General features: G+C 47.3%; 1 protein-coding gene across 1 annotated transcript in view; it reads left to right on the forward strand.

The window, feature by feature from the left end:
- The window catches only part of ARHGEF40 (Rho guanine nucleotide exchange factor 40), a 312,707-nt gene that overhangs the window by 226,404 nt on the left and 66,093 nt on the right, over positions 1–20,210 (forward strand). The window contains exons 16-18 of the mRNA XM_086923058.1: positions 1,773–1,859; positions 2,810–3,028; positions 7,955–8,125. Of these exons, the coding sequence (XP_086779184.1) occupies positions 1,773–1,859; positions 2,810–3,028; positions 7,955–8,125 (477 nt within the window). The remainder of the gene's footprint in view (positions 1–1,772; positions 1,860–2,809; positions 3,029–7,954; positions 8,126–20,210) is intronic.

Consider the following 20,210-nt stretch of genomic DNA (forward strand, 5'->3'; position numbering starts at 1 on the left):
ATAACAAATACACAACAATATGCACATTAAAACAAATCAATCACTTACCTTACACTGTAGCTCGTACTGCAGTACTTCCTGGTTGTTCTGCAGCACGTCCTCCGAGCACAAAGACCACAGCCAACTCTCATCCATTCAAGACGCCGATCCAAAGCGTCTTGATTGGCTGGAGTAGGCTGGCTCCACACACCAAAAGCACTGTAGGCCTGTGCCTGCTCTCCAGCCCGGCCTTCCAAGACAACTGGGTTGGAGAGGTATGAATTTTGCTTGTCAGTTCGGCTGCAGCAAGGTAGCCGGCAAAATTAGCACACGCAATCCAAACTTTAGTGGCCACTCCTCACTGCTGCCAGTCATTGGCATAAGTGACGCGCTGGCCCTGAAGTGCCAAAACTAAAATGATTATAAAATCATTTTAAGTGGAGAGCAACTATGTAGTGCCACCAGTGCAGTTTCTGTGATATACTTCTAGTCAAGGCACTGTGGAATGGTGGCAGTATTAAGCGTATGACTAAAGTCTTTTTTACAAGCTCTCCTGACTAGGCACGGCAAAATTTTAATTTTGACAAACTAATTTGCAGGATTTCAGGAATTTTGCATTGTGCTTCCTATGCAAAATTCTTGAAATCATGGCGTTACACCACGTTGCATAAACCAATGCTCACTGTAAAAGGTTACCTCCATGATGCCATGCAAATGCAGCATGTGGTATTTGCTATGCAGTCAGAGGTATGTAGCGCCCACAAACATCCACAAAAAAAAGCCCACTCGCTAACCTCTCAGATCAGCCTGTCGGGCACTCACCGACTGCCCGATAAGCCAGTCCGGCTCTGCTATCTGCTAAAAATGCAATGACATATCATATGTTTGGGAAGAAATCCTCCAACTTGATGTTCGCCAAAAATGGAATTTACAAAAACACGGGAGAAATGAAAGAGAGAAAATCTATGACATGGTTTTTGCAAGGTGTGTGACTCCACGCACACAAGCCCAGTAGATAGAGAGGCCTTGTGTTTGTTTGGTCATTAAACTGCTGTTCGTCCCTGGAATGTGTATCATTACCTCCCTCGTTGTTGATGAGGTGAAAGGTGCTCTTCCTTGTTTCTGTGTAGTAAGCAGTAACACCTGTGCGGGTTTGTATGCGTGGGGGTGATAGAAACCTGTAGTTAGGGCAGCTTGTGGCATGTTCTCATAGCACAAGGATGTGTACCTAACCAAAATCACAGGACTGGTTTCAGACTTCTGGTATATCTTTCTCGGGTGCAAGTTCATGGAGTGGGAATCAAGTGTTCACGTGCAACATAACTAGTGGCCCAAATTAGGCACTATGTGGTCTGCTGTCATAAACCAAGATGGGAGACCTGCCAGATGTTAGCTCGAATGCAGGCATTATAGGATATGCATGAAGTTAACCTACATCATCAGAAGAAGAGTGTCTTTCAGAATATTACCGCATTGGTAGAAATTCCGCGATAGAATATTTTCCCAATGATATTACTTTCACCAACACAGTTCATGCCACTATGCAGCAATGCTGAACATATCTCATTGGAATGGATTTGGTCAGGTAGGCACGGATTTACTGTGATGCTTACCCTGTGTGAGACTGTACTTCGCCCCACTTCAATTCTAATTCAGGCCCTTCATGTTGAGAAAGTTAGCGTTTTTAGAGTGACCTGTTTCAAGATGTGGATTTAATTTGTGTCTTTTTTTCCTTCCACCGTCTTCCTTAATCTCTCTTTCGCTGTTTTCCTCTCTTTTTTGTTTGTCTACAGGCCGATCAGATAAGTCTGTACTCCCTGTACGTGAAGAACCGACACAAAGTTGAATGTAGCCTCACTTCTCACCGAATTCCCATCAAGGTAAAGTCTTTTACAGCTCCGAGAGCATGGAACCTAAGATGAGTCCTGCTGCAGACGGTTCTGCACTCACAGTTTTTACGAGAGAGTAGGCACCGAAAATGGCACTGAAATAGTTAGTGTTTCCCCCAAGGTACCAAAAGCAACTCCTATTCTGTTCTGTAAATTAAAAATAAAGTGATCATATTGAACCTAAAAAATTGATAACCAGGTTTCGAATGACCAAACTACTGACATCTGTGTTGGTAAACGACTTAGGATATTTGACAAGTTATCATCACTGTGTCCTTCTCTGCACTATTTTTCGTTAAAGGCAACCATCAGACCTAAGTGCCTGTGCTCGATGCACAGATGTCTCCACAAACCTTCTTCCCTTTCTGTATTCAAGTACCAAACAAAGATCCCCAGGTACAATTGTACTATGCTATCGCCAGTTTATTCTTTTCACAACCCGTCAAGATGGACTATAGCCATAGGTCAAAGTATTTCTAAAGAGGGTTCCTAACTGTGGAATAATTGTCTATTGACCCCCAACATAATCTGTAGGTGTGCATGCAGTGAGTTCCTAGGAATGGTCAAGAATATACTGAGGTTTACAAGCACAGTCACTCAGGAACTCTCTTAAGGGTTAGTAAGTTTCGTAGGGGCCTCTTGTATAGTTTGCAGGTATGCATGAATGAGCGCCACGGAATAGTTAATAATGTATAGGAAGCTATCTAAGTGCGCTCACTGCCTTTCTCTAGTATGAATGCTGACTGCATCCTGCTTCCAGTCAGGGGCTCTGAAGTGCACACTTATCCTCTCAAAACAGAAGGCCTTTGCATTACTAGTGCCTAGGAGTGGACTTAGAGAGACGAACATCAAAGTGCCTTTAGGAGATTTAGTGTCGCTTATGTGTAGTCCTGGAAGTGGCAGATCCAAGTCCCATTTCTCTTGTTCCATCTCCTTTGCAGGCCGGTCAGGATGACGCGGAGGTCAGCATGCTCCAGCACCTGCAGAAACCGCTGGAGCAGTTGGAGCAGTACTGGCGCTTCCTGGACGAGATGGCGCAGGAGTGCAGTCAGGAGCTCGTGCAGGAACGCCAGGCTCTCTGCACCGCGCAGGAGCTGCTGCTCTCCCAGGTACACCATGGGAGGAACCTGCTGGCGGTGGATGCAATTAGAGGATTTGAGGTAAGCTTCTGAACTGCATCATGTCCATTACCAGCTCAGGGTGTAATGGTGGCTGTGCTCACTGCCACAGTGAAGATAATAATTGTGGCCATGGCAACTTTGGCCTCTCGGTATGCAGCATAATTCCGCCATTGCTTTAAACCGGATTGCCTGTTCCCATACACTTGAACGCTGCAGATGTGGCTCAAAGCAGTTAGAAAATATTTTATGAATTGCCAGATGCTGGCTGCAGACAATAAGCAGATTTCAAGGACCCGCACAGGTATACACACTCAGAGATTGTATTTCAGGGAGATCTTTGCTTTTATAGACATTGAAAGAAGATTTCAGAGAGCAGAAGACAGAGAGGTGGTTTCAAGGTAATCAAACCACATGGACATCCAAGAGAACCCCGCGAGGAGATTACTGGTAGATGCACCTAGAAACAAACCCAGGAAAAACTGCATCTTGCTAGGGCCTGCGCACAATTGTATCAGTTTTCTCAAGATTAAATTCTCCATCTGGCTGCTTTTAGTGGAAAGATCTCCTTGCTGCACTTAAAGTCGTCACTAACAAATAACCGAAATGAGGAATTCACTTTAATCCAGTTTTGGCATTTATTTCATGTTTTTAACGCATTTCTCAGCTATAGAATGTTATAACAAAAAAGGAGGTACATGGCAACAGTGTCATTCACAATTTTGGGTGGCTATATAGAGAAGATGATAGGTCTTAAGCAATCACATAACAATACATACATTTAATATATATACAGGGAAAGATTTAGTGTGCACGTAAGTCAATTATTACTTTCAGTTAAGCAGCGCTTCATTTCTGCAGACAGCACTGGCACTAGTAGCACATCGGCTCTCGCTCCTCCCTCCACACTACTGTATTCTGTTCACCAGTCGGAGGCTCCTCTTCCTGCAGCCACAGGAGCGGGGCGGCCTGCGGGAGAGTGTGCATCGGCGGAGGCCTTGGCACTGCGCCTTGCCAAGTAGTGGCACAGGGCGCTCCTGTGGGAGTGGGCCATATTTCTCAGGCAGAGGTTAAAATCTGGGCAAAAGCAATGGATGATAGGCTACGCTCCATGATTATTAATTTTGACTCTTTATCAGGTGGAGGAGCCTCTCCTGTAGATAATGAGTTTGCTCTTTTACGAGCGTTTGAGACTACAAGCGAGTCCAGAGGTACATGCCCTTTGATAAATATTGGATCCTTTGGAGCCGCCTTATATTTTTTATCAATTCTTGGGTTTAACACCCTAGCCCTCACTGGGTCTTTGAATATTTCTTCTGTGTGACTGAGAAGACCCTTCAACATAGGAAGAGTACCTGATGTTCTTTGTGCATTGTGCATAAGGTAGCGTCTCTAACAGGAAATCCTCTATTTGAGGTTCTGTATGTATATCTACTTTATGATAGGGACGGTCGTTCCTAGAGCCAATTCCACAAGTGATAATAACAGCGGACGCATCGCTCTCCGGATGGGGAGCAGCCCCTGGCGACGTGGTTGAGGGTGGATGCCTTGGTGAGGGGTCATGAGTGGGCACTGAAGGTCTGTGATAGGGTAACGCTATATGTCAATGACGTCCTGATTTTCTTGGACGATCTCCCCACTAATTCGTGTCTTCAGATCCTAAAGATCTTTGGTGCTTGTTCTCGGCTCATTATTAACAAATCCAAATCCTTAGTGTACCCCTTGGCATGTGCCCGGAGGGCGCTGGACTGGGCAGCAGACTTACTGGTCCTTTGGGAGGGTTTTTAATTCCTGGGAGTGTACATGACCAATGATCCCACACAGGCCTGGGAACAAAATATCCAACTTCATCTTGATTAGGAATCCGAGACATGGGTTTTTAGGCAACACTGCCATTGTCCAATGTCGAGCGCTCAGCTATATAGAAAATGTTTGTTCTTCCACGCCTTATATATCAGCGGCAGAACTACTACTTCCCACTATCCTCTCAGTCTTTAAGAAACTAGACTCCTTACTGAGGAACTTTCTGTAGCGGCACTGCGTGCCAAGGATGAAATGAAATTAAATTAAATGAAATTTAATTTGTAAAGCGCATGGCTGCCCTAGAGCGTCCCAGCGCTAACCCAACAGATGACAGGAAGAAACTCCGAGAGGAACCGGTATTTAGGGGATCTTAGGAAAAAGAAAAGTTTTGAGCGACTTTCGGAACTTAAGGTAGAAGGGTTCGGTCCGGATATGCCTAGGGAGAGCGTTCCAGTTTTTTGCCGCATTTACAGGAAAGCGGCGTCCTCCTGTGCGGGCCTTCCTAACTCTTGGGACTATGGCAAGATTTTCCAAATCCGACCGGAGGGCCCGAGCGGGTCTATAGGGACGAATCAGGCTCCTAAGGGCCGGAGGACCTTTGCCTTGGAGCGTCTTATGGGCAATGCATGATGATTTGAAGGCAATTATCTCACGAATTGGCAGCCAGTGGAGAGCTCTCAACAGCGGTTTGGCCGACGCTCTTCTTGGAGCCCCCAAGAGCATCCTGGCTGCTGCATTCTGCACCCGCTGCAGGATATTAATGGTGGCTTCCGGAGCTGCCAGGAGTAAGGCGTTGCTATAATCCAGTCTGGATAAAATAATCCCTGGATCAGTAGTTTCCTGGACTGGAAAGGCAGGAGAGGTAGAACTTTCCGCACTGCCCGAAGCAGGCCGAAGCACACGCCACCGACTTTCTGACCATGCGTCCTGAAGGTTAGTTCGGGTTCGAACCACACCCCTAGGCTCTTGATTTTTTCTTTTGGCAAAGGCAGCTCACCCATACAGCTAGGCCAGAAAGCTTTGGGGAGAGATGTAAATTGGTGGCCCAGGAGCATGATCTCAGTTTTTGCTCCGTTCAATTTGAGCTTTGAGCCAGTCATCCAAGAAAATATTCCGGTGAGGCAGGCCGAAAGATTATCCGGACATCCCTCTTGTTGAGTCAACGAGACGACTAATTGGGTGTCGTCTGCGTAGGTGACAGATTTTATCCCAAAGGAGGCCACCACCTCCACCAGTGGGGTCATATAAATGTTAAACAAGGTAGGGCTCAAAGGAGAGCCCTGGGGAACTCCACACTGGAGGGGAGTAGATTTGGACATAACACAATTTTCCCAGATCCTAAATGATAGTTTATTCAAAAAGGATTCAAGCCATCTCGGGGCCGATCCTGCTATGCCCAATCTAGCGAGACGGTGGACTAATATTTCATGGTCCACCGTATCGAACGCAGCACTCAGATCCAGGAGGATCCCCACTGCGGATCCTCCTGAATCTAAGATGCACCTTGCCTCCTCTGCCACCACTATGAGGGCTGTGTCAGTGCCCTGTCCCGGGCGAAAACCTGTTTGAGAGTTGCTCAGCAGCCCGTTGCATTCTAAGAACCCTGAGAGCTGATGATTAACGATTTTTTCAGCGATTTTGCCCATACCAGGTAACAAAGAGATCGGGCGAAAATTGGATTACCTTTTCCAAATGTTACAAATCCACGAAAGATGGGGGTATTGCACTATGGATATACTTTCATACTACAGAGCATCTCCGCTCATTGCCATAAATGATTGGTGGTTCAACAGCGCAGCTAATCCCGCCTGTGCAACTGAGTGATGGGCAGTGCTGGAAACCCCTCTCCTCCATCTGCTATATGGAGGGACTCCTCTGGACCATCTTCCAGCAGCCACAGAAGTGGCACTGATGATTTGGTGGATTCTCACAAAGTCCTAGGCTGAAAAGAACGCCTGACAAAAAAATCTCCTAATGACTTGGGACCAACCTGTCACAGGTTACTACTTTAGAGGGCTGTAAGTTCTGGGATGTCATAGGCATCAGCAGGTTGAGGGACATCTTGTCAGGGTCCACAATTAAATCCTTACTGGAGTTGCAGGCAGAATTTGACCTACAATGTTCATCATTTTTTCAGATATCTACAATTAAGACCCACTCGCATCCAAAAGATCAGAGGAGTCACACATTTACTGGAATACCATCTCCTTGAGGCCAAAATATGTACAGAACAGCTAACCAACCACAAAGTCTCACAGATGTATTAAATATTAATGACTAATATCCCAGGTTCATTGGTTTGGTTGAGAGAGGCCTAAGCAGGAGACCTGGGACAGCTAACAGAGAGACAGTAATTACCTTGCAGTTCAACCTCATATAGTGGAAATATTTACACAGGATATACACCCAGGAGAGATCTTGGAAGATGGGGGCGGTGGACACACCAACTTGCCTAAGATGTCAGTTTGACAGGGGAAAATTCCTCCTCACGACCTAGGCATGCGATCAACTAGCCTCGTTCTGGGAAGGGGGTGTTAGCATGCCTGGAAAGACTGTAGGGTTGAGTGACCTTAAGTGGGTTCTTCTCCACACAATAGAAGAGCTAGATGCTGACAGAAATCACACTGCCTTGCTGGGGTGGTGGTGGTGATAGCGAAAAGGGGCATTGCCAGGGCCTGGAAGGATAGCAACCTCCCATCATTGGAACGGTGGAAACAGGGGGTGGACCCTCTCAAAGCATAATGACCACACAACCATACAAAGATGCGGGACTGTGATGCTCTAGCATTCCATTATATAACAGAACTTCAAGGCAACACAGAGACCTGCACATAGGTTTCCTGGTTCTTTTTTAAATCCGATCAGTGGGATGATTGGCTGCACATCTCAATTTGAAATCTAGGAGAGGGAGCTGATCCAATGGGCCAATGTGAGAGTGGTTATGCTGGCACATTCCTTGGGAAAATCAGTTAGACCCCTATTCATCCCCACCAAACAGGCAAGCAAGCTCTTGCATCAATATCTGTCGTCTTAGATAGTTATGATAAAGTTGATGACGTTTTGAGTGTAATAGCGGCTACAGTAGTCATCTTGGTGAGGCAGTAGCGTTGGCGTGGCGATGACACAAACTTATACCAATTTATCTGCACCCTTCCCCACTGCTAGGTGGATATGAAGGAACATGGACAGCTGCTTCTTCGGGACGAGTTCACAATATTCTGTGGAAGGAAGAAATCCCAGCGGCACGTGTTCCTGTTTGAGCACCTTCTGCTCTTCAGCAAACTCAAAGCATCGGAAGGTGGTCAGGAGACCTATAGCTACAAGCAGGCGTTTAAGGTAAGTTCCATATTCAGGCTCTGCAGTGTATGTTCAATGCTCCAAACTTACAGAAAGACACCCAGCACTTTACACAACACTTACACATTAAATAAATGGCATAAAGGTAGCAGTGAGAACATTGGGCGGAAAAATCTGAAATACATTCATGTAAGCTAATCAAATAGGTCTGTAACGGACCAGCAGCAAACCTCCGCACTGTGTGCTACAGAGAGAGTCAGCAACGTGTTATTGCAAAAATACCAGTTTGAGCTTAAGAAAGAGTCATATGATTCCAAGTCCAAAGCTATGGCTATGGCGAAATAACATAAAAATACAGATAGATAAATACAGCTATTTTAAGTGTCAACAAACAGAAAAATCAAAGACTTGCACATGCAGAGCAGTTACTGTACGAAGAGTGTTTTCTGAGCCTTAACCGCAGTAAGAGATTGTGTTATAGTTAGAAGACTGTGGTTAGAAAGCTTTTCAGTATCCATCAGGTCTAGCAGGTTCCCACAGCTGAATTCTGTTAATCGTCCCAAATCTGGATGCTTGGTGTCTTCGTGTCCGTATTCAATTCAAGGCTACTAAGGGAGCCTGTCTCTACTCAGCTGGGCCGGCCTGGCCATAGCGGGCACTGGGGGTTTCCCCGGTGGGCCGGAGGGGTAGGGGCAGTTTGGTACCCGCGGGGGCGGTTTTGGTACTGGGGGCAAGTTTTGCAGCAGTGCTGCAAAATCGGCCCCCTGTAACATAAGCGGGAGCGGTGCTTCTCACTAGCTCCACAACCACCCCCAGGGCCTGTCGAGCAGCAATCTGCCAGGGCTGGTTGCTGTTAATCTGGCCTTGCTGCTCAATATGAACCATGTGGAGGCAGTGGGCTCCAACGCTAACCTACCAAGTAAAAACTGTAAGTGGAGTGATGGGAAATCTCCAGCCTACAGGTTGATAAAAGAGGAAAATGGGGAATAGGGAAGAGAAGAGAAACACACTGCCGTAGAAGGCTTGTATCACAGTAGGTAGATGGCGCAACTCTTGCTTATGCTGTCCCTCCCATGGATGTATTAAAGAGAATCGATGCCATACACAAATGTGGCTGCTGTGAAATGCTCATATATTACCTAAACAGTGATTGTAGTAGATGCTGATGGGCGAAATGTAATGGTGAACGGGTCACTTTGCGCAAGTAAAAATTTTGTAGGGAAAATATATTAGCGAAACAATATTAAAAGCTTCTTAATTATTAAGGGCCCGACATCCTGAGGTTTCCCTCAAATCACAGTATTTTGATTACGGCAGTTGGAGGGAAAACCGAAACGGGATTCTGCCCCTCTTCCGACGGACTCTGTGAGCCAGTCGGAACAGGAGCAGAGTAGTAATTCCTTCAGTGATGGCGAAGCCAGGCTTGGTTCCGCCATTGGGATTACGATTTCGGTTTCTGACAGCCAATCCATGTCGGATTTCCAACATGGATTGGCCGTTTGAAACTGACTTTGGGGGCCCCTAGCAGAGCCCCATGGCCTTCCGCATATGGGCCTGGGGTGCACCTATGGTGACCTCCGAAAATCCCTGTACCGTGTGGCAGGTACCATGAGGTGCCTGATACACGGTGCAGGGATGTTCAAAACAGTTTTCAATGGGAGCTTGTGCTGCGGGCAGTGTCTGCCTGCCACACAAGCTCCCATGTAACATTTTCTGACTGCACTATGTGCGGTTGCATCGTAATCAGGTGTTCGGAACCGCCAACCTATGGTTGGGTGGTTTCCTCACCGAAATGGTGTCGGTTGGAGGCAACTCGGACTGACATCGTAATGAGGGCCAAAGTATTCTTTATTAAACGTTATTATTGGAAGCACTTGTCACATCCACAGCATAGGAATTGTGTCCTGTGGGCACACTGTTGAAGAGTTTCTCTGGTACTACTGTGATGGGGGATATGTTGTAATAAGAAAATATAGAGACCGATTGCTTGTATATATCTAATGCTCTATTATTGGAAATTTCTATAATGCAGTTTTCTAAAAATTAACATAATATTAAGATAAAGGAATTAATAACCAAGGGGTCGATTAGGATCGCGGACGGACTTGAGTCCGTCCGCGACCCCAGAGTATGAGGGAACGTCCGCATGGGCTGCGGCGTTCCCTCATGTGCGATTAGGATGTGACCGCCACCCTGGCGGTCACATCCTGGATATTTAACATTGCGGCGGGTGCTGCTTCAAGCAGCACCCGCCGCAATGTTAAAAGTGCATGTGTAACATTTACATGCACAAAGCGGCAGGCACCGCGCGGTGCCTGCCGCATTGTGCATGTAAATGCTGGGGGGTACCATAGGTACCCCCCATGTGCACCCCCCACCCACCAACACCCTGGGGGCCCGCAACGGGCCCCCAAAATCAAAAGTACACATGCTTTTCCACGGCGGAAAAACCGCCGCGGAAAAGCATGTTTTCAAATGCTTCCTAATTTGGCCGGCGGTGTCTGATAGACACTGCCAGCCAAATGAGAGCTTTTCCGCCGCGGTTGTAATCCGACCGCGGCGGAAAAGCAGCGGACAGAAACCAAGACCCACCAGCCATCGTAATGTGGCGGTGGGTCTTTGGTGAGCCCGCAATGGATTTTCCGCCTCCTCCGGGCCGGAGGTGGCTTCCGCCGGCCCAGAGGAGGCGGAAAATCCTCCATCCTAATCGGCCCCCAAATGTGGAATAATAAAAACTTTAAGGATAGTAGACAAACCTTCCTTGCCCTGGTGGACTGGCTGGCAGAGCACACTAACCATTATATTTGCCAGATTATTAGCATTTTTTTCTCTGAAAAACTGTAATTCCCTCCAGCTTCCTTCTGCAGGAGTATAGCCATGCCAAGTTTTGACCCTCATCTGTGTCTTCCTGGGTTTTTCTGAGCATGAGGATTCCAAAGAAGTGTGGGTTTTCTAGGAGTTCAGGGTGTCCACTGTTAATATACTGGGTGCAGTACATTTGGGAAATGTCAAAAGTAAATTAAAGCAAAATGCTGGTTTGGATACTTTTCTTTTGGTTGCAGGAACATATTCCTGCCAACGTTTGGCCCAAATCTTCTAGTTGTGAGGGTGTCAAAAAATGTGGGTTTTTAATAGGTTTGAGGAAGAAACCACACACCAGTCTTGAGGGAATGTTTTTGACGCAGGAAGCATCTAAGGGGCATGTCTTTAGTATCTGGACCTGGAACTCCAGGTACTTCAGAAAACTGGAGATTCTGGAGCATGCATGATGAATCCTGCCACATTTGATTACCCAGATTCCCCTGCAAATGTAGATGTATGTGCGCAAAAAATCTCAATGATTTCACTTTTCTGTGCAAGTAAATTCAAAATTGTCAGGGAAGTTGCAGAAATCCTACTTCCAAAATTCCCGCAGGTTTCCCGTTATCAAGAGTATCCTGTGTGTGGGGACCATGTGCAATGGAATGGACAAATACTTTAACCCCTTGGCCGCGGCGGTAATTTCGCCGTGGCGCCGCCATGCTTGTGAAGGAACCACTCCGTCTCGAGCCACGGGCGAGCTGTGCTTGTGACGGAGTGGTTCCGTCACGGCCCCGCCCGCTCAATAGAACGCGTTGCGCAGGCGCGGAATTAATGACGCGCGGCCGGGCCGTGACGAAACCATTCCGACAGAGTGGTTCCGTCACCAGCACGCAAGGAGTTAACTATTTGAAGACCATTTTAACACTATATTTACTTCTCAGGGGCACAGTTGTGGACTATTGTTTTCAATTACAATAGGCCCACCCATGCAAGGAAGGTATTGTTTTGCAGATAGAAGTGTAGCAAGCTTTGCGGTGAAAAGTTTGCTTTTCTCCAGAAATTATGAAACTTTGCAGCACAGAAAATGTGTTGTTTGATAGGAATTCTGGTTATATAAAAGTTAAATAAAAGTGGTGGCATCCATTCAAGTCACATCACACAGGTCTCTCCCGAGTGTAGACTTCAGAAGTGTCAAGGGTTGGTAGGTTTAAGTATGTGATGGCTTATGCCAGACTCATATACTAAATTCTACATCTCAAATAAAAATATTTACACAGTCACGTTTTTGGAGCTTTCCTGTCCTGCTCAATAGACCCACCACACTCGCGGAGGAACTTTGATTTGGCAGAAGTGTGGCAATGCAGGATGATAGGGCATTTCCTGTTCTCTATTGATTGTCTCTATCTTTTTGTCTTCCTATTTATTGCAAGTCAGGGTCTTCAAAAACACTTATTGAAAAAACGTTCCTTGGAATAACCTGTTATTATTCTTAATCCAGAATTCATAGCAGTGCAAATGCCCTCTATCGCTACTAGAATCTTGGGTGCCTTTCTAAAATACATAGCTTTCATTTACCCACAATGTCTGTTCACTAGATGTTTCAAAATTTAGGGAAATATACGACAATAGGCAATGACCTTTCATTATTGAGCAAGACTCAAATGTTCACTCTGGGTATCATGGAATGTTTACCACACTGTACATGTTTGCAATACTCTGGGTAATTACAATGTCAGTCGGAAAGCCTCCGACCGCTGGTCGGAAGCTTTCCGACCGCATCGGAGGCTTTCCGACCGACACAGTCGATTTGCAATCCGACCGGCAAATAACAATGTCGGCGGTCGGAGCGTAAACCGGCCGGTTATTCCGACGCGGCTCTGACCAGCTCTCGAAGACTTCCGGCTGGTCAGAACAGCACCGTAATCACCTATGGACTGTGTTTCCACCATCAGGATTACAATGTTGGTTCCCGACAATCTTTCTGTGCAAGTCTTTCCGACACGGAAAGGCTGGCGGAAAGCGATTTGGGGGCCCCTAGCAGGGCCTCCTTGCGTCCGCGGTCTACAGTTGGGGGTCGACGGGTACCCAACCCCCCCTCTAAATCCCTGCCCTGTGTGGCATACAGGGTGCAGGGTTTTCGAAACCCGTCCCCCATTTCCCTTTGGTAACTTGTGTTACGGCCGGTGTACGGCCGTAACACCATTTCCCATAGAGAAAAGGGAGTATGCAACCAAACAGTGTTCGGTTGCATCGTAATCATGTGGTTGGAACCGCCTACCAGAGGTCGGTCGGGACCGAGACGTGTCGGTTGGAGGCAACTCCGACGGAAATCGTAATGATGCCCTAAGAGTTTGACGGATGGAATTGTACCTTATTTTTTTAGACCTGCCTTTTGTTTAAAAAATTACAGATGAAAAGCTTGTAACCCCTTTCTATTTTCCCTACTTATATTCACTATGCTTTGACTTCAAATATGAGTTCCTTTTAGGAATCTTTGAGAAAACTAGACAATCAACACATTACTGTACTTGAAATCTAGAATTAGAAAGTTAGCTGGGCTGCTTCTCCGCCCTGTTTCCCCCTTCCTACACTCTCTATTGACAGAACAAGTGGATCTGGCTGTTAGGCATTTTTATGGAGGAGCTAGGGGCAATGTGATTTGCCCTTGCCCCAGCCCATTAGCCCGATCACTGACTAAGAACCTGGGAGGGCCATATGCATATCAGTGAAGCAGCCCAGAAGTGAGCACTGGGCTCTATTACTCAGGAGTTTACCAATGCCTAGAAGGGATCTGACAATGGCAGACATCCACCATCTACAGCAACAGGATGTTGTCCACCATTTTTAACAACTTAAGAAAATAAAACGCACCATGCCCGGGGCGGCAAATATCTAGCTAGATATAATTATATGTATTTTTACATTTCACATTCAAAAGTCTGGCAGGAAATACCGATGACGGCGGGGCTACCGGCCACCTGCTATTCTTACAAGAGCCATCTTCAAATGTAAAAAAGGAAACCAACAGGCCGCTCCCTGTTTGCTTTCAACAGTATTAAATCATCCACCACCACGGAGATATTGACGCGTATATATGTTTAGCATAAAGGGGTCCCATGCACAGCTTTTCTGGAATGATATATACTTCACAAGGGAATTGAAGCAGTTAACTACATGTCTACTTGCTATTGCGATATTGTGATTGTTCTTATTCTGGATTCACTATTTTTCTTTGTTGTAATAAAAAACTAGATATTTGACCAACTCCCCTCCCCTTATTTATTTGTTAATTTATTAATGTTTCCACTGATTTTAAGTTGTGACAGAGTTGCAGCTGTGCTTCGTGGTAATTTCAGTCCTGATTATCACTGAATAAGTTGTCCCAAACCATCCACAAAAACGCAGTCATGAAGATAGTACCCCAAACAATTGTGGAAAATTTGACCCAAGATGTAGATATAATCAAGACCTCATTTAGCTTCTGAAAAAAACAGAACGCTTCATAATCCTACCTACATTCACCCTAGGACTCAAAATCGCAAGATTGTGCCTGGTAAACTGCTGCAGCAAGTCCTCAGGAATGAATCTCAATGTTCCAGGTCTTATCAAGGACCCCCGCCCCTAAAACACCCATTCAAGCTCCTTCAAGAGCAAGCATGCTCTCCCAATGAAAAACGCTTAGTGTTCATATCATATCTCCACAAAATGGTGTAATTTGGAAATAACTCCTTTAGTCTGTCAATGGGGTTATCGAGCTCAGTCAGTATCAGACTATCGGATGCTCTCTGTATCCATAGTAATCGTTTGGTCTTCTGATGTGGAGAAGTGTGGCTCAATGGTTAGAGCGGCAGACCCTGATGCAGAGGTCTGGCCCGGGACCAGGGTTCAATACCCCGCCTCGGCGGGTCTTAGGCTCAATTTCCTCGGATCTGATCATTCTCGCCTCAGTGCCTATTCTAATCATGGGTCCCACTCTGCAACTCTGGGAAATAGCTTGCCTAATCTCCACAACGGCCCCAACAGCGCTGGGATGCCTGGCTTCACCTTGGGAGTGCCCAGGAGTGGACATTTCACAGGGAAAAACCAGGAAGGGTTCCTAAGCGGTATACGAACAGCGCCGGGACACTTCCGTTGGAGGTAGCTGTGCGCTCTACAAATGCCGGCATTTACATTTACATTTGATGTGTGATAAATTCAAAAGCCTCTCCCTCATCTGTAGTTACTGTCATCCCAGGAAATGTCTACACCTCCACTTGCCCAACCTTTTTCTGATTTCTGTGCTCACCGTGTACAGACTCTTAACTACTTTGAGTTTAAATCTTTGAAAATGCACGTCTCTTGCAACAGAAGTACTTTCAGTTCTCCAGTATTAGGGGTGTCTTTCATAGATTCACATGCCTGAATCATTCCCCGTCGTCGGAGTAGGAGTCTCACGGTACATAAAAAAGCAATAAAATGCCATAAAATATATAGCATATTACAGAAATACCAAACCAGGAAGTAAGTAGCCCCAGCTACAGTAGAAAAAACTTCCACTTTCGTGACTATCTAGGTCATTATGTGTTAGTCCAAATTTCAGCCAATCAGGCGACAGCACCCACCAGAATGTTCTCCCCAGAGGCTCAGGCTCTCAGATTTTCTACCGCACGTTGTGTGAAGGGAGTCTCCCTGAGCTCTGCTCAGTTTTTTCTTCTATATCTCTAAATTCTTCAACTTTCCCAGATGTCTTCATCTAAATCCCTGTTTAGAGCCTGTGACTCTTGTGGGAAGTCAAGACTTTTCAAGGAGGACCCCCACAAGAAGTGTTTGTATTGTCTTTATCCGGATCATGTGGTGAAGGAGTGCAAGATCTGCCGGACTTTCCCCTCCAAGACCATCAAGGATAGAGAAGGGCGCCTTCTATTGTGGCTCAATAGACTAAGGAACAAGGATGACCCTATCTCTGAGGTAGGAAGTTTGGGTTCCGGCTCTTCATTTCTATCAACTAAGAGGAAGGCTGAAACTGATGTTTCATCTCTGAGGGCGAAGGGGGTTAAGAAGTCTAAATCTTCCCTGGATGCTCCTGGGCCTAGTTCTTCAAGTAAAGTTATCCCACTTTCCAAAGGGGATTCTACGCCTTCTAAGAAGTCTGGGACTAAGGCAGTGCCTAAGAAATCTTCTAAATCTGTGCCTCCTCAGTTGCCATTATTGACAATTTCAACGTCAAGGAAGGACTGTGTTTCTTCTCATGTGGCCACTTCTACCACCTGCACTATGACTTTCTCCTCACCGAAGCCTACACTTGTCATGTCTTCAGCTTCTTCGCCCACACTGGTTCATGTCCAGATTAGGCCTATCTCGTCGTCGGCAGTTGCCCCGACGACGATGGCCAAGGTGCCGCCGGCGATTTTGTCCTCTTCTTCTAAGAAATTGCCATCGTCGACGAAAACAAAACCATCGTCGACGGCCCCAGCGACGGCACTGCAGTCGACGGCCTCGACGACGACACCACCGTCGACGGCCTCGTCGACGAGAAGATCATCGTCGACAGCGAAGCCACCTTCGACGACGTCACTACCGTCGACGGCCTCAACGACGAAACCACTGTCGACGGCCTCGACGACGAAGATACCGTCGACGGCCTCGACGACGAGGCTACCGTCGACGGCCTCGACGACGAAACCACCGTCGACGGCCTCGACGACGACACTACCGTCGACGGCCTCGACGACGACACCACTGTCGACGGCCTCGACGACGACACCACCGTCGACGACCTCGTCGACGAAAAGATCATCGTCGACGGCAAGGCACTCGTCGACAAAGCTACTGTCTACGACCCCGTCGACGACCCCGTCGACGACGATTCCGTCGGCGGGACAGCACTGTCAACAGCATACAGGCGTCCCGTTCACGCCGCCTCTTTCAAGCTGCACTACTTTGCAGGTTTGGTCCGCACAAACAGCAGGGATTCCATTGCCATCTCCTGCGACCACGGCTACTTTATTAAAAAAGAGAGCTACTGTGGACTCTATTTCTACTACCATCGTGGTGCCTGACAAGCTCTTGGATTCTGATGAAGAAGAAGAGGGCGAAAACTTTGGGCCAGCTAGGAGTCCATCCGAACTCCATATTAAAGTTCAGGAGGATGTTGAGGATGACATGGAGGACGTTCAGCCTGCTCCGCGTGCTGAAGGACCTGACACTGATAGGCAACTGCCTGAGGAGCTATTCCGCAACTTACAGTACATGCTCAGTGACTATTATAGACGTTTCCCGCCTTCTGAGTCAGGTGACTCAGTGATGTCTACACCTTTGCCGCAGGGAAGGCCTTCCCTCTCTCCGCGTACAAGACCAAGGGCTTCTAATGCGTTGGAGGACAGTCGCTCAACGTTGCATACGTCACCGATTTCATCTCCTCAGCCACGAGAAGAGGAGCTTTCGGAACAGGATGATCAGGAAGAAGGAGAGCTGAATGAAGCCTCTGAATCGTCGGAGTATGAGGATTACAATGCGAACACACCCTCTCCGGCGGAGCCTACTGCTTCTGAGTCACCACCCGTGGACATTGCCTCATTTCACAGGATCATGGAAAGAGCGACTAGGAGGTTTCTAATAACCATGGAAGCTAAGCAAGAAGACTGCTTTTTGTATGATTTTAAATCTACCCCTCACAAGCAGAGTTGGACCATTCCAATTATAGATTTCATCTGGAAGGAGGGCCTTAAAATCATGGCCAAGCCGAATTCCTTACCAGCAGTGCTCCCTCGAGTAGATAAAAAATATAGGGCGCCTGCTACTTCTCCAGCATGCCTTGTCGGGCAAGCTAAAGCCGATTCTGTGGTGGCACAGGCAGCGCAGAAGAGATCTTCCAACCCTACGTCTCAGGTCGCTGTCCCTCCAGACAAGGATGGGAGACGCCTTGATTCCATTGGCAAGAAGGTTTCTACCATTGCAGCCACAACCGTCAGAGCCGCAAACTCCCTCGCCATTTTAGGGAGATATGATAGACAGATGTGGTCAGACATCTCACCGTACGTAAACAAGCTCCCCGAGCCTGATCGCACTGAGGCCAAGAAAATCCTTCAGGAAGGAGAGTGTGTCTCCTCGGAGATGATTGACGCTGCTGTGGACGTTGCTGCCACTGCCTTTCGACAGCTTGCGGGTGCAACTGTTTTAAGACGGCAAGGATGGTTACGAGCAACCTCCTTTAGGCAGGAGGTTCAAAACAGAATCATTGACATGCCTTTTGATGGAGAGTCACTATTCGGCAAGCATGTTGATGAGGCCCTGGAGGCAATAAAGAAAGACACGGAAACAGCGCGTTCACTGGGTACCCTTCAGTACCGGAAATCTTCCTTTCGTGGCACAAGAGGAAGGGGCAATTTCAATAATAGAGGAGGATACGCCCAACAACGCTCTTATTCCTCCACCCAAGGAAACCAAAGATTTCAGCCTTACCGGCAACAAACCTATGGACAGAAGAGAGGAAATTACTCTCAACCTCGAGGAAAATCTAATTATCGAGGAAGAGACAACAAGAAATGAGGAACGCATCCTGCCATCACTCTGTCCCAACCCGAACCAAATTGGAGGTCAAATATCCCAGCATTACTTAAATTGGTCCAAAATTACTACAGACAAATGGGTCCTGGATGTAGTGGCCAGAGGACACATTTTAGAATTCGTAAAAATCCCCCCAAATTGCCCCCCAAGAGGACCCGATCCAGCGCACCTCAAGGAACTATTCGTCCAGATCAACACCATGATCCGGAAAGGGGCAATCGAAAGAGTGCCTCATCATCAGAGGGGACGAGGCTTTTACTCAAGATTTTTCCTTGTTCGCAAGAAGTCAGGAGAGTGGCGCCCCATCCTCGACTTGCGAGCATTAAACAAGTTTCTGAAGAAACTCACATTCAGGATGCTAACACTTCAGGAGATCCTCCAATTTCTTTCGACGGGAGAGTTTTTGGCAACACTCGACCTTCAAGATGCATACTTCCACGTACCGATTTTCCCACGGCATCGGAAGTTTCTCAGGTTCAGAGTGGCTGGCAGGGACTTCCAGTTCAAGGTCCTCCCATTTGGCCTGCGTTCAGCCCCCAGAGTGTTTACGAAGATGCTGGCCCCAGTGGCGGCCCATCTTCGGTTGCAATCGATCCGAATTTATCCATACCTGGACGACTGCCTTATCAAGGCCAGTTCTTTCGACACGGCTCAAGATCACGTCCAAAGAACTTTGTCGGTAATGCAGAACCTAGGTTTCTCAATCAACTTCGAGAAGTCTCGCCTCACACCTACAACGAGAAAGGACTTCTTAGGAGCGACACTGGACACCAACCTTGCCCTAGTATTCATTTCAGAAGACAGACAAGTCAAAATTCAAAGATTCGCGAGGACATTGTCACTAAGAAAGTTCGTTTCAGTACGCATATTCAAGTCATTCCTCGGAATGCTTTCTTCCTGCATTCTGCTCACTCCCAACTGCCGTCTTCGGATGAGACCCTTACAGGAGGAACTCAGTCGCCAATGGATCCAAGCCACAGGATCTTTCGAAGATATCCTCCACATTACACCTCGCATGCGACAAGCAATCGCATGGTGGACCCACCGATCCAACCTACAAGTGGGATGCTCCATGCTAACGGAAGTTCCCAGGTTCATAGTGACGACCGATGCATCCATGACAGGCTGGGGTGCACACCTCCAAGGCATGACGGTCAGCGGGAAGTGGAACCAGGTCCAAATGAAATGGCACATCAACCGGTTAGAGTTACACGCCATATTTTTAGCCCTGAAGTCCTTTCAAGCGACTCTGCAAGGTGCCACAGTCTTGATACGGACAGACAACACCACCTGCATGTATTATCTAAACAAACAGGGCGGGACCAGATCAGTCCGACTATCTCAACAAGCGCAAGAAATATGGAGTTGGGCCTTGACTCACGATATTCATCTGTCAGCGATCCACGTTCCGGGGATCGCAAATGTTTTGGCGGACTCTCTCAGCAGGTCCGGGGGCTGCACTCACGAGTGGGAACTCCATCTCCCATCTCTGCGTCGCATCTTTCAGATGTGGGGGCATCCGGACTTGGACTTGTTTGCAACCTTCCAGAACCGGAAATGCCCATTCTTTGCAAGCTGGGTTCCCCACAAGGACTCGTGCGGGGATGCCCTTTCGCTGAACTGGAATCAGATCTTCGCGTACGCCTTTCCACCGATACCTCTGATCCCGAAAGTTATCAGGAAAATGAAGAAACAGCCATGCCGGTTGATCCTGATTGCTCCTCGATGGCCCAGACAATACTGGTTCCCCGAACTACTCCTTCTCTCGGAATGCAAC

This window comes from Lissotriton vulgaris, chromosome 5, assembly GCF_964263255.1.
Source record: "Lissotriton vulgaris chromosome 5, aLisVul1.2, whole genome shotgun sequence".
Lineage (NCBI taxonomy): Eukaryota > Metazoa > Chordata > Amphibia > Caudata > Salamandridae > Lissotriton > Lissotriton vulgaris.